This window comes from Haliaeetus leucocephalus, unplaced genomic scaffold (assembly GCF_000737465.1).
Source record: "Haliaeetus leucocephalus isolate CR32 unplaced genomic scaffold, Haliaeetus_leucocephalus-4.0 Scaffold182, whole genome shotgun sequence".
Classification (NCBI taxonomy): Eukaryota; Metazoa; Chordata; class Aves; order Accipitriformes; family Accipitridae; genus Haliaeetus; species Haliaeetus leucocephalus.
The window spans coordinates 906041-920329 of NW_010972618.1; the positions used below are offsets into that span (position 1 = coordinate 906041).

The 14289-nt window shown below is 53.8% G+C and overlaps 2 protein-coding genes across 4 annotated transcripts in view; one reads left to right on the forward strand and one right to left on the reverse strand.

Moving 5' to 3' along the window:
* The first annotated feature begins 380 nt into the window (after positions 1-380).
* On the forward strand, positions 381-5441 carry TGIF2 (TGFB-induced factor homeobox 2). Its single transcript, XM_010564574.1, has 2 exons — positions 381-672; positions 4444-5441. Exons 1-2 carry the CDS (start codon positions 469-471, stop codon positions 5026-5028), a joined length of 789 nt encoding a protein of 262 aa, XP_010562876.1. The 5' UTR covers positions 381-468; the 3' UTR covers positions 5029-5441.
* Positions 5442-11084: 5643 nt separating this feature from the next.
* Positions 11085-14289, reverse strand: part of DLGAP4 (discs, large (Drosophila) homolog-associated protein 4) — a 71771-nt gene continuing 68566 nt past the window's right edge. For all 3 annotated transcript variants that reach the window (XM_010564575.1, XM_010564577.1, XM_010564576.1), the window contains 2 exons: positions 13660-13812; positions 11085-12904 (listed from right to left, as the gene is read on the reverse strand). In XM_010564575.1, the coding sequence (XP_010562877.1) occupies positions 12689-12904; positions 13660-13812 (369 nt within the window). In that variant the 3' untranslated portion in view covers positions 11085-12688. The remainder of the gene's footprint in view (positions 12905-13659; positions 13813-14289) is intronic.

Sequence of the window (14289 nt, forward strand, 5' to 3'; positions counted from 1 at the left end):
CGCCTCCATCCCCGCCGCACAATGACCCCGCGTGGTTCCTTCTCCCTGGAGCAACTCCGACTTTCCAGCCCCGGCCTTCTTCTCCTGCTGAGATATCTTTTGTTTTACATTCCCCCCCCACCCCCCGAACGCTGGGTTTTCTCTTGCCCGCCGCGATGGCCCCTCCGGAGCCCCGCTTGCCGGGCTCACGCCGGTGCAGCCTCCGCAGAGCCGCGGGGTGGGCTGTTGTCTCCGCCAGTGCCTGTAGCTTCTCCTCTTCCCGGGGGGGCCGCTGCCTCTGGATTATTCCCCCCCCACCCCCGGCCAGGCGAGGAGGGGGAGAGCCACCCCCCACGTTCGAGGCGGGGGGAGGGCTGTGGCTGCACTTCCCCCCGCTTCGCTCCCCTGACCGGGACGCAGCCTGATGCCTGTTCTTTGGTTTTCACCTTGCCAGGCTTTAACCAGGAGAGATCTGCGGGCAACTCCACCATGTCGGATAGCGACCTCGGGGAGGACGACAGCGCCACATCCCCGGACCCCTCGCAGTCCAACAAGAGGAAGAGAAGGGGCAATCTCCCCAAGGAGTCCGTAAAGATCCTCCGGGACTGGCTGTACGAGCACCGCTTCAATGCCTACCCCTCTGAGCAGGAGAAGCTCAGCCTCTCGGGGCAGACCAGCCTCTCTGTGCTGCAGGTAGGAGCTAGTCCCCCTCACGCTGGGGACGTCGCTGGGTCTGCTGCTGCAGTGCTTGGGATGGGCCAGACCAGGAGAACCCCACTGAAGATCCCAAAGGACTTGGCACGTTGGAACCACTTACCTCTGAAGGGCAGCGAGGAGGCGAGGGAGGGAACAGCAGGGAAGCAAAGTTGCTTTTTGGGAGAGGTCTGAGCCCCGGGGACTAGTTTTATGGTAGTGCTGGAGCAGACCTTTTTGGCCGGCCAGAAGATGGAGGGAGTGGGATGGGGAAAAACTAAGCAATACCCTATTGTTAGTAAAAGCCACCACTGATAGAAGGCTTTTGGGGGTTGCTGCTTTATCCTGTTCCCCTGAACACACACCACCACCACCACCACCATCACCACCATCACCATCACCATCACCATCACCACCACCCCCCCCGCCCCCAGCACGCAGAGCTGGGTGAGGGACAGCTATCTTAGGAGAGAGAGGCTGGGCTGGGCTTTGACCCCAGGTGGGCCATTAGCAGCACTAAGTACTGGCTGGTCCACCTGGCCCCAGTTACCCCAGTTGCATTAAGAGGAGCCCAGCCCAGCTGAGGGCTCCTGTGTAGGAGGCCCCTTGTTCCAGTCCTGGTTGTGGGCTGGTGTTTTCTGTGTGGCACTGTGATGGGTGCCCTGGTGAGCAGCTGGGGTGAGCAGCTGGGGTGAGCAGTGCTTTTGCTTCCAGCTTTGGCTTTCACCCTGCCTGCTGTTAGGGTGGCAGGGAGAACCTGCCTGCAGCTGCCTGCCCCTTTGATCCACATGAAGGCCAGCAGCCTCCAGGCAGGGGGACCCCTGTGTGCCCAGGGCCCCATCCCCCCTTTCCCAGCCTGGCAGGGTGGGAGATGGATGGGGGCTTTGCTCTGTTCTCTGGTTCTGGGGGTACAGTGGGGCAGGAAACAGCTCTTGTGTGTAAGGGAGCAGGCAAGGGCTAGTGGGTTTGCAGCTGAGCTCCTCTCCTTGGGGCTGCTTCTGCACCTCTGGCTCCTTTCCCTGCAGCTCAGCATGGTCCTGGCCAGCCATCCTGGCCACAGCCCAGACACTGGTGTGTGGGCAGTGGCTGTCTGGTTTCCTTCTTCCTGGCCGGCAAGGCAAACTTTCTTTTTCATTTTAATGTGTTTCTTTAAATGCTGGCTGTGCAAAAGATTTGTGTCTGGGCAGCTGCTCCGAGGGGAGGCTGGTGGTCCTGGGAGGGCTTGAGTCAGAGTGCTGGGGGAAGCAGTGTTGGGTTTGGGGCTGTGGTGGTCTGGGCTTGTGCCAGACCAGGGTTGGCATGGTGGTGCCTGGCACGTGGGGGTTAACCCCAGGGCTTGTGGCAGTGGGACCGGCAGGTGCCTGGCTGCCTGTACCCTGAGCTCTTTGGGAGGTTGCTGGCAGGCTTGTGTCGAGGTGTGGCCTTGCTATGTGCCAGCCATTGTCTGCCCCGTGGGACCCCCTGCAGCCCCCGGGTGCCTGGTGAGGAGACTGCCCCTATACCCCCCCAGGCAGGGGGTCCTAGCCTGGTGGCATTTCCCAGGGCCAGCTGAGGGCTGTCACAGGGATTTCTGTCAGTCTGAGGTGACGCAACAGGATGCTGTGGGGGCTGCTTCATCTGATGAGAAGCCTGTTGGGGTGGAGGTGTGGGACACCCTATGGCAAGGCTGGAGTGGCTGCAGGGTTTGATCCATCAGTGCTGATCTGACCCCTCCAGAAGCCTCTTGAGCACAGGGCTCTGCTGCAGCCACTGGCCAGACACCTCCCCAGTTGTTTATTTGTGCATCCAGCAGCCTGGGGAGCTGGAGCCAGGCACCAGTGGCCAGGGATCAGGAGCGCAGCAATCTCGGGTCTTCAGAGAGACTGGGAACCCATGTGTCTCCCTTGCAGAAAGTTGGGAGGTAAGAAAGCAGTGCCTGTGCCTGGCGAGGCTTCCTGGACAACGGCAGGTTTCCAAGCCCTTGCCCTCCTGTGAGGATGGGCTTTTCCTCCCTGCAGAGGGGATGCCTCTTCTGTGGCAGTGGTGGGGACAGATGCTGCCCAAAGTGACGGTCTGGTGTGTGCTGGTGGTGGGGCCAAGCAATGGCCATGTTTTGAAAAAGAAAAAAAAAAAAAAAGCTGCTTGCTTCAAAGCCAAGGCATATCCCAGTTCCCTGGGTAGGTGACGCCGTGCAGTCCACTGGTGGTTGTGCGTGTGTTCTCCAGAGGGAGTTGAATGCTGGAAAAAGCATGGCAGGGAGGACCGGCAGGATTTCAGGGGACTTCTCAGCACTGCAGAGTTTGTTGGGCTTTTTGTTGGGAGTCCAGCCCTCTGGTGGTTGATGGCCATGGGGTCGCAAGATCACATCAAGGGGACCTGGTTAAGGCTTGCAAGGGAGGGTGTTTCGAAGGGAAAAGGGGGTGAGACTGGTGCGTTTGAGGGTGTTAAATGCCAAATATTGTCTTGAAGACAAAAAAAGGACAACTGAGATCTTGCTGTGATCAAAGTTGTGGTAAGTTTTTTCTCCCTGTGGGAAATATTTTACATAGCTGTTGATTTAGGAAAGATCAGTCTTTTTTTTTTTTTTTCCTGATTTATTCTCTTCTAATTGTTTTCTAGGAAGAAGGTAGTTATTTTAATGTAGCGTCTTATATAAATGTGCTGAAACAATACATGGCTGAGACTGAATACATGGCTGCTGTGATTCTGAAGGGCTTCCAGAGGTGTAGCTGCAGAGCTCTGCCTCTTTAGTGTGCAGATGTTTGGAAGAGCCTTTAAAGTTAGCTGTAACCTCACTTGTTGGCAGGAGGCATGGGAAGGTGTCGATGTACTGCTGCAATCCCTGCCACCCCATTAGGGGATGGGGAGCTGCAGCTCTGCGAGCTGATGGTTTTTAGGGTTTTCCATCCATGCTGCTGTCCTGCCGTCTGTCTGCTCTGGGCAGCCTCAGTGCTCCTGTCCAGGGTGCCAGCATGTTGGCACTGGCATCAGCGTGCCCAAATGTGGTGGGGCACGCCGACCCCTGGGGTGGGTTACCTGGAGAAGGGAAAACTCCCCCCAGACCAGGGACCTGCTGGAGGTTGTTGGGCTCCGAGCTGGCTCTGTGCAATGCCACAGCCTCTGGTTAGGGGGAATGGCAGGAGCCCCCAGGAGGGTGCTGGGAGCTGCACCCTGCTTCACCTGCATGTGGCTGGGCACGGTCAGTTGCTGGGACTTCGGGCTGCGGCGGGGGACAGCGCTGAGCACATCCTTCCCTGGGGAGTGGGCAGCTCTGCTTGAGAGCCGCTGCAGCTCCAGCAGTTCTATGCAGCCTTGCTCTGGCTTGCAGAGCAGCTCAGCCCCAAAGCTACCCAGGCTCCGTTTGTTCAGTGTGCTGGTGTGGTGAGCGGGTGCCGGCAGTGCCGTAGGGGGCTGGCACCCATGCGCAGTCCCCGGCAGGGTGGGCTGGCAGGGCTGAGAGGGAGCGTTGGACTGTGGGCAGCTGGGACAGGAGTGTAGGGAGGAAGGGGCCCCCCCCGGCAGGTGGTGCTAGGCAGGAAGCAGCCAGCATTGGGGTTTCCGTGGGTGGCTGGGCAACCCCTGGCAGGAGTAGCTCTGCCTCTCCAGAGCCCCATGGGAAGGAGGTGTGGGACTGGAGGGGGGAGATCTATGGTAGCTGGGGTGTGCGTGAGCTGCTTGCCTGCGTCCAGGGGAGGACTCTGCTGGCTTGGCTTTGGGCTGCTGCCCCCCAGCCAGTGCTGTGCATGCGTGGCAGCCCCCAGCTGACAGCACTGTGCCCCTCTTTCCTCCCAGATCTGCAACTGGTTCATCAACGCCAGGAGGCGGCTGCTCCCCGACATGCTGCGTAAGGATGGGAAGGACCCCAACCAGTTCACCATTTCCCGCCGGGGTGGCAAAGCTGGTGATGTGGCTCTGCCGCGGGGGGCTGCTGCTGGTTCTGGGGTGCTGGTGGTACCTCCTGTGACAGCCACGGGGGCCTCCAAGGTGCTGTCGATGTCTGTATGCCCGCAGGTACTGTGCCACCCTGCCCAGGCACTGGGCAGCAACCTGACGGTGGTGAGTGCCCACAGTCCTGAGTGGGAGAAGCCCCCTGTCCCACAGCGAGCGGAGCCAGACCCTGCCCCCAAAGCACCGCTAGGTGCCACCGGCAGCACCATGACCTTGCTGGCCCGGGCTGAGGCGGCCAGCCCCACCAGTGGACTCTTCAACACACCACCCCCCACGCCCCCCGAGCTCTTCGGCGACGACTTCAGCAGCTTCCAGCTGCTGGTGGAGGTGGCGTTGCAGAAGGCGGCCGAGCTGGAGTCGCAGCGGCAGGGCGGGCAGCTGCCCCTCTCACCCCAGACTGAGCCTCCGGGAGCCTCCGTCTCCAAATAACCCCCGGGCCAGCTCCCGCAGGGTGCCCTTCCTCGGGGGGTGCCTGACCCTCCTGGCCACCCATCTGCCTGCACCCCCCAACCAACTAATCTCAGGAGCGGACTCCTGCCTTCCAGGGGGCTCTGGTTTCTCTGTCAGCCAAGGGGGGAGAGGTGGGGAGATGCCCCCCCCGCCTGCTGCCCTTGCCACTGAGGACTGTGCCCCGGCTACATGGGAGGATGTGGCCACTGCAGTCTGGCCACTGTGAAAAGACCTTTGCAGCTTTACTGACCTCACCCTGCTGTGACTGATGGTTACTGTGGAGCTCCCCTTGGAAAACCTGCTGACTTCTTTTTCTCTCTCCTGCAAACAAGGGTCCAGCCAACACCGTTTCTTCAGGGAGAGAGAGAGAGAATTTATTTTTTTTAAAGTTGGTGTCTGTTTTAAGGACTATGGATGAAAAGCTCTTTCTCCCAAATCTCTGCTCTCTTTCCCCACGCCCCTTCCCCCTCCCCCCCCCCTTTTGTTTGTGAAGGGCCTTTCTGGTACCTTGTGCTGGCCAGGAGCCCTGCCTTGCCCAGGGAAGGGCAAAGGACAGATGAACTGGAAACCTGAAGTCTGTGGCATTTTTTCGCATGGAAAACATGGGACTCCTTTTCTGATTTAGGGTGTTACGGATGCTGCCAGTAGAAATCCCTATGGTGCTGTTTAGCAATTTTTTGTTGAAACATTTTCCTTTTAATTGTGATTTATTATACGATTTTTTTTTTTTCTTCTATAAGCATTTCCACAACTTGCCCGTGTTTCTCTTGAGTTACTGCTGACTATGTGCACACTGTGTCCCGGAACAGAAAGTGCATTGCGGATCCTGTGAGATGCTGACAGCAGGCTGCTGCTGGGGGTGGATGCAAAGCTGAGACTGTGAAATTTTGTACCTGACTTCTTTTTTTTCTTTTTTTTCTTTTTTTTTTTAATTTGGAAAGAGGCGTGTTGCTGGTATGGGCATGTGTGTTCTTCTGCAAGTGCAGTGCTCACAGCCTGCAGACCATGGTTCCTGGAAAGCAGAGTTGTCTCATCAGCCAAGTGCTGATGAACTGCCCTGCGAATGTGGAGGGATGGAGTCTTATTGCTCTGCCATCCCCTCCCTCCTGCTCTTGCTCTCCAGGGCTGAGCGTGGCTGTGCCTGGCTGTGTGGTGCTGGTGACCTCTAGTGACAAGCTGGTGTCTGCTAGGAGCTGGCTGGACCCCCCCTAGCCTGGCTTGGTGGTGGTTTTCAGGCTCCGAGGCAGTTCCTGGCTGGGCATCACTTGCTTTCACTGAGTGGGATCCTGGGTGCTGCGCTGGTCCTGGGACTGAGATATTGCTGTTTCACTGTAAAATGTAAGTTAAATAGCGATATGTATGCACCTATGTTATCTATCCTGAGAAACACTAATCCTAGGTAATTAGCCTGATTGTTAAGTTGCATGACTAGAGATAATAATGTCCACAGGATCCAGTGCTCTGCAGTGGTTGGAGCCAGCCGTGCTAGGGGACGATGGGGCCTGGAAGGGAAAAGCACTGATTTTGGGGACTGGTGTTTCCTCCCCTCCCCCACCTTTTCTTCAGAGAGAAGGTGACAGGAGAGAGGAGTTTGTGAGTACTAATGGGGGCTGCAGGAAGGCTTGCCAATAATGTGTTGCGTTGGCTGGGTGCCCCTGTGCAGCACAGTGATGACTCCAGCTCTGGCACTACCCGGCTTCAGGTGGATGCTCATCATGTGGCCGTGAACATCCCCTTCCTCATCTCCCCTGGCTCCATTTTATGTCCAGCCTTTGTCTTCTGCCTCCTTTCTGGGGAAAGCCCTGAATTTTAGGACTCCCTCCCTTATTTCTAGGTAGCCCTTCCCCCATCACCTCCCTGCAGTTCTGTTTCCTTCCCCAGGGGAGGGAGAGGCTTTTTAGTCTCCTCCCCTTATGTTGCCCCAGTCAAACCAAAGTGGTTTCCTCCCCCAGGGTAGGAGTGCTACAGCTGTGCCTGTGCCATGGACTGGTGTTGCTGCCCTGGGGATGGACTAGAAAGAGTGGGGAGGGCAGGGATTATTGGAATGAAATTTATGGAGCAAAAAACTACTGTAAATATCTTCTTGTTTGTTCTTCTGTTGTCAAATAAAAGTTTTTTAGTTGTTTTTTTTTTTTTTTTAAATGAGCTCTGTGTGAGACTGGACTATGTCATTTGTGGGTGGCTCACTTGCTCCTCCCTCACTACCAGCCCCCACCTCCTGACACTGGGCCAAAGCAGCTTAAGAGGTCTGAGGAACATTGCTGGGGCTGGAAAAAGCTGGACCAGTGCTTGGCATGGGCCTGCACCTACCCCACCATCGTTTGGTCTGATGTTATGTGCTCACTTCCCACAGTGTTTGATCCTGGGGTCTGGGAGCCAGAAATCGCTTGGCAGCAGCAAGAGGGCTGATGTGTTTGTGTCTTCCCTCTTCCTGGCCAGCACTGGGAAAGTGAGAGGGCATCAGTGCTAGCCCCTTGGCAAAGGGAAAAATAGAAACAATTGTGGTGGGGTTCCACTGCACACAGTTTCCTGGGTCAGGAACCCTGTCAGGTAGCCAGGGGTCTTGCAGAGCTGTTCCTGGGGCAGCAGCCCCACCTGCCTTGCTTTGCCACAGAGGGCAGGGTCATGGACCCAAAGGCTGCTGCACTGCTGGCATGGATGCTGGCAGTAAGGCTGGGCTCAGGGCTGCTGTGCCTGCTCCTGTGCTGCCCCGGGGGCTCAGTCAGCCTCTTGCACACACTAGGAGTGTGCGCTCTGATATTTCATCTGCTGGCATCTTTCATGCACACCAGCTCAGGGCTGCAGTCTCTTGATGCCCTGCCTGCCTTGGATACCTGCTCTCTACTGTAGTAGGGGCTGGAGTGGGTGCTAACACTAGTTCAAGCCCTTTGCAGCCCCCTTGACCCTGGCTTCCTGTGGTGTAGGGCAACCCCAGGGGCTCTGCACCCACTGCACCCCAGCACTGGGCAGGGGCTGTGGAACAATGGAGGCACTTAATCAATGCAGCTCTAGGGAAACCCCTTGGCACCTCTGGTGACAAAAATAGCAACAGGGTGTCCCCCACCCTGTATGGGCTGCTGGCGCTTTGTGCTCATGGTGAGGAATGTGGGCTGGGGCCAGAACTCAGCAAGGGACTGCCAGCCCAACTTGGGGGTGGTGGTCAGCACAGCAACAGGGGATCATGGCTGGGTAAAACACAGCCCGTGCCCCCCAGCTCTGCCTGCCCCTCCTGTGGTCTCAGATAGCACCTCAGGGTTCCTGAGTTGCACAGAGGTGCCTTTGTCCTGGCCAGGCCCTGGGGACCCCCCAGGCAGGTCGGGCAGAGCCTCAGGGACCTGCACTTGCCTCCATGGGGGAAGGGGCCCAGCAGGGCTCAGGCACCCCTGCCACAGGGTGATGGGCAGACATTTCCCACAGGCACAAGGAGAGCACTGCAGGGGAGACAGCCAGCATCCTCATCCTCTAGCACAGTGCTGAGCATGGCTACCCAGGGTGAGGGACGGCTCTGCCCCTGCCCCCCAGGTGCCACCTCCCAGGGCAGCAGCTGGGACTTGTGCTTCCAGGAGGGGTCCTGCTGGCTGACCACCACCTGCCCTGTCCCAGCCCTGCAGCCCACCACCCCACCCCATGCTCTGCCCTGGGCGCCCTGGGCATGCTCAAACATTGCATTGAGTGCAGAAAAGCCTCATTAATATGATGCTTTCATACTTCTCATGCCATAGCCACCACTACCCCAAAACACCCACATGGGGTTAAGGCTTTGGGAGACCCTCCCTGGCAGCTACATCTTCCATTGCTGGGGCAAAGAGGCAATGCAGGGTATCATGCTACACCCCAAAACAGCACAACCAGAAGGTAAAGTTACGCATCATGAGGTTCTCCAAGCCCCCAGGGATGTGTAGGTCAGCAGTAGCACAAACTGTCCCCCTTGTGCTTCCTGCTGTGCGCCTCTTACCTGGATAACGCAGGGAGATGCTCCCCTGGCACTGCTTCTCGGGGCATGCACTAGCCTGGCTCCACGCTCCCTCTGATTTCAGTGCTGCCTGGGATGCTGGACTTGTGCTAAGTGTCACGGGAGTCCTGCAGTCAGCCAGCACAGCAGGCAGCTGTTCTCAGAGAGGCCCAGTAGAAGGCCATCTGGTATGGCAGTGGCAGTGGCTCTCATTCAGCTGGGGAGACCCCACCTGCTGCAGCCCTCAGGCCAGGATACAAATGTCCCACAAAGACCCAGCATGGGTACCAGGGGTTTTCTGCCTGGCCAGGGCCTGCCCCAGTGCTGCCCAGGCCACAGGGTGGGCTCAGCCCCTCCTATCTGAGGACAACTCTGGGGGCCCGAGGCATGAGGCACCCACCCCAGCCCTCCCAGCTGCCGCCCCGCCCTCACACCCACTGCCCAGGGACTGCAGGGGTGGGACTGACACGTGCCCCGCCTACAGCTTCTGCCAGAAGACCCACTCCCTCCCACCAGCCTCAGCAGCCATTTGCCCCAGAAGTTGCATGGTCTGTTGTGATTGGCTGGCAGGAACAGCCAGCCCCCGCCCCCCAGGTTACCCGGAAGTACATTTGATACAGAACGCCCACCCCCATGTACACTGGGGGCAGCCATTTTGTTTCACCCACCATTTTATGGCAGGGGGGGGCCATTTTGTAAATGTCATACAGCTCTGTGATTGGCTGACAGCCGTTTCTTGACTCTATCATGCCCACACGTTCTCGGCAGCCCCGTGATTGGCTGCCCACTTCCTCTGGCCCCAGAAGTGCTCAGATAGAAATATACATCAATTTTTATACAATGTACGTATATATATAATTATTTATATAAAGGTGTGTATAAATACATATTTTTCAGATATATATTCTCTATTTGTGTATGTGTATATATTTTAATACATATATGCCCATTTATAAAGCTGTAGAGATTAAATATATATTAGCCATAAACCTACAGGTATAAAATAGATAAAATGTAAAGGAAGGGCCCTCTGTTCTGATGTACTTCCAGGTAAACCACAGGGGTGGTGGGGGTGTCCTGCCAGCCAATCACCACCAGCCACATCACTGGAACAGGGTCTGACTTCCTGGGCAAGCAGCCTCTGAGGCTGCAGGAGGGGGTGGGACTTCCACCAGAAGCACCTGTCCCCAACCTGCCCCACCCACCCCTCAGCCCTCCACCCTGTTTGCCATCTTGCTGGAGTCCCCCACAGCTGAAGGTCAACACTGCTCCACAGAACAGCTCTGAGCACACTCAAAAGACAGCCCATTCCAAACCAGTCACAGATACCACTTCTGAGAAAAAAAAAGAGCAAGAGAGACCACAGGCAGCTATAAATTCAGACTGCATTTGTTTATTTATTGTTTTGTGGTTTGTTTTTTTTTTTTAACGGTAAGTCAGCCAGCTGTCCTTGCTGCTCTAAGTTCTTCTCCTCCAAGGTGGCAGGAAACAAAATGAGAGTCAGGCAGGCACACACACTCGCCTCTGCTATCCAGCCTCAACCCTGAGACCTGTGCACACAGAACAGCCCACATCAATGCCCTGCTGCACCTCTCCTGGCTGCAGCCCACAAAGCACACCCTTAGGGCCCAGCCCAACCAACCAAGGATGAAGAGTGATCTCAGCCCAGGTGATTGAAGAAGATCATTTAACAACTCAGTGAGATGGGCTGCTGCCCACAGACTGCCAGCCCCAGAAGAAGCAGCTTTCCAGGCCAGCTCCCCAGCAGCAGCCTCAGCCACTTTTGGAAGAGTAAATTTAAAAAAAAAAAAAAAAATTTTTAAAAATCACCGTTCCCTGATGTTCCCAGTTTCAATGCTAGACATCTCTAAAACTGCATCTTTACAATCCTTCCCCAAAACCTGACAGCGCAACCCAACAACTCAGTGTCTCAAGACTAATGCTGAATGAGTTACATTATGGCCAATTGTTGATGGGAATCTAATTCCATGTCTGAGATTTATGGTAGGTGCACAGAAATATTTAAGGGGACCTATGTATGGACAACACTGGACAGTATACAATAGCCATTCAGACGGCATTCAGGATTTCACTTTTATTTATTTTTTGCCTTCTGGATCACCAGCACCCTTGCTGAAACTTCTCTGGGATTCTACCCCCACCCCCATGAAAGTAGCACACAATCACCCAACTCATTCAAGCAAGTAAAGAAAAAAAAAAAATCCCCAGCAAGATCACTCAAAGATGGGGCCAAATGCTTAGTTTGAAGGGGTGGCAAAGAATTCGATGGTGGCAGTTCTGGCTTCAAGAAGCCAGACTGAAAAGGAGACCTACAAAGGGGAAAATAGGCTAAAAATATTTAGCAAACCTTCCTCTACCCAGAGAGCAGGGAGATAAGGAAAAAATAGTCATCTGATTACACACAGGGTATATATTTTTACACACACTTTTACACACATCTAGATATAGTACATGTAAAAATATATGCTATACATATGCCCATTCTCGCTTTTAGTACACCATCTGCACTGTGCATATGGGCATGTATACGTGTGTAAGAATTAAATGTACAGGTACTACTAAGTGTATATGTGCATATGTACACATACATACAGGCAGGCAGCCTACCCACCAGCTACCTGTGCCTTCCTCTTTGTACAAAACGCAGTCCTCCCACCTTGAAATACCATTACACTCTCCCCAGCCCTCCCCCCTCCACTTTGAAACAGGTCCCCCAGTGTAGCAGCTTCTTTCTCAACAAGCAATTCAAGGAAAATAATTTTGTAAAGGGAAGAGGAGAAAAATCAAAGTGAAGCATGTGTGGATCATGCCCATAGTTGCTCTGTGGTCCTTCAGCTCCCCTCCTGTGCCTGGAGTAGGGTACTGCTCTTTTGGGATAAGCCAGCCAAGTGCTGTCCCTTCCCCCTTTGCCAGCTTATTGCACATTGGTTCTGGGCTACATTTCAACAACTCTGCATTACATTCCACAGACCCTGTCATCCTCTCACTTCAATAAAACAGAGGAATACAAACCCATTGCCCTGTCCCTGCCCACCCATCCTCCCCCCACCCCAGTATCCCCATCCAAAGAAAAACAAAAAAACCCAAGAAAGGCTGCTTGCTAGCAGAGTGCAATAGTAGTACACACTGAAAGGGTGTTCTCTTCAGGACCTCTGTGGAAGAGAGGTTATTTCTAACACGGTAAACAAAGCCATGCAAAGGGTGGGAAAAAGGAAGCAGAAGGAGGAAAAAATAAAGGATGAAAAGGAAGAACAGAACTGAGGAGGAAGAACACAGCATGGCAAGTGCTCAAGGCTTCATGTTTTCTTGTCCTCTTCTTGTAAACAAGCTAGTAATTCTCATTAGATAGAACAAGTAAAAAGACTGAAGTTCCAAGTTGAGGGACTGGAGTTTCCAGGAGTCTGTTCAGTCCATTCAGCAACACCACAGCCAGTGAGAAAACGGGGGGTTTTTTTTTTTTTTTTTGTTTTTTTTTTTTTTTTTTTTTTTTAAAATCTTCATTACTTAAAGCTGAGAGAAAAAAAGCCAACTCAGGAGCCCTTTTCAAGGATGGCTCATTGTCTCTAGACTGAATAAATCACACTAGTTTAGAGAGAACTTTTTTTTTTTCTTTTTCCTTTTTAATGACTTATAAAAACCACACGGTTCCTTCCTCTGCCCCTTTGCTCAAAGGCGGGTCTGTGCCTCAGGTACGTAGATCTCAATGCTATCTGCACTCTCTGTGGCTGAGTTCTGCCGGACAGAGGCAGCCCGCTTGGCTGCCATAAGACGCTTGCGAGCTTCCTGGCGCTGCTTGTCTGAATCAGAGGCTTTGTCCCGGTTCAGTTGAGATTTGGACTTGGCTGGCTTCTTTGGCACTGGAGGGGGTGGTTTCTTCTCTTCCTTTAGGGAGACAGTAAGGAAAAACCCAAACATAAAATAAAAATGCACATACAGAAGCCTGCTCTCTGATATGGCGGGGACTCTTATGGCATGAGGCACTAAGCAATGAGATCGAGTGTCAGGGGAAAGAAGCAGGAGCAGTTCTTGAGAAAGACACTCATCAAAATCAGCTTCCCCAATTTCTAGAAATGTGCCATTTTGCATTTCATCATAGAGGCCCTCTGTGAAGGGGACTAGAGTTTGCAGACTATGGCTCAGCTACAGGTGAGAACACAGCACAGGCATGAAGACTGAATTTGAGTTGAAACTGCAAAATTTTAATATGCCACCCTGCCCAGAGCCATAGTCCTACCCTCATGTCTAGTCAGGCAGCCTGGCCCAGGGACACAGCCTGTGCTGCATTTTCAAAAGGTTCCAGTAGGTGTTTTTTATACTACTAAGACACCAGGAATAGTTATAGCCTATTCATACAATGCTTGTAACACTAGAGGCCTCTGTATCACTACTTCAAGCATATACCACCACTCATCGCTCTGGTCTCTCACCATCGTTAATACTTCTTCCCCTTGTACAAAACTGTTTCCACTATTACTCAAGAGAAATGGTCTCAGTGCCTTGCAAGGCTGTGAGATTACACTGCACAAGTGCAAGATGGTAAAAGCCCTGGAGGTGTTCTGTTTGCAGACAGAAATAGACCTCAGATACCTGAAATGTCTGAGGTGTGCTCAGGCTGCTCTCAACTGCCCCACACTCACCTTTCTCTCCGGTGTCTCTGCCAATTGCCAGCTATTAGCTTTCAGGTGATACAGCTCATCAAACTTCATGCTGATGTCTTCAATAGACAACTGCAGGAGATCCCAAAACCCAGCTAGGTCCTGGGCTGTGGGTCTGGGATTGGCATTAGGGTTCTAGAAGGGAAAGCATAAAAAACCCCAACCTTTCAGAAAGAATACATCCTCTTGACAAGCAGAGCAGTCTGCACAGCCTCCATATTCACCCCTTGTAAGTCCACCTGTCTGACAACTGAAATGTCCAGAACCCACAGGAGACACCAGCCCTAAATATGCAGACACACAATGCCATCATTCATAGTCAAAACTATTTCTGCAAAGATCAGGAAGCAGATCCTGACTGTCTTTCTCCTACAGAACCCTGAAGAAGAATCCTGAAAAAGACACTCTCTGGAGCAGAAAGCAATAGCTCCCATTCTCCCCAAAGCTTCCCCAGCTAGCGCTAATCCCACAGCAGTAACCTCCAACTGAAGGTCCCCAGCACATGGTTCAGAGCTAGAACACTGGTTTCTTACACAGAGATCCTGATTTCAGGGTGGGTGATAATGGAAATGGACGCCACACTATGCAAAGCACAGCTCTGGCACCTGGAGA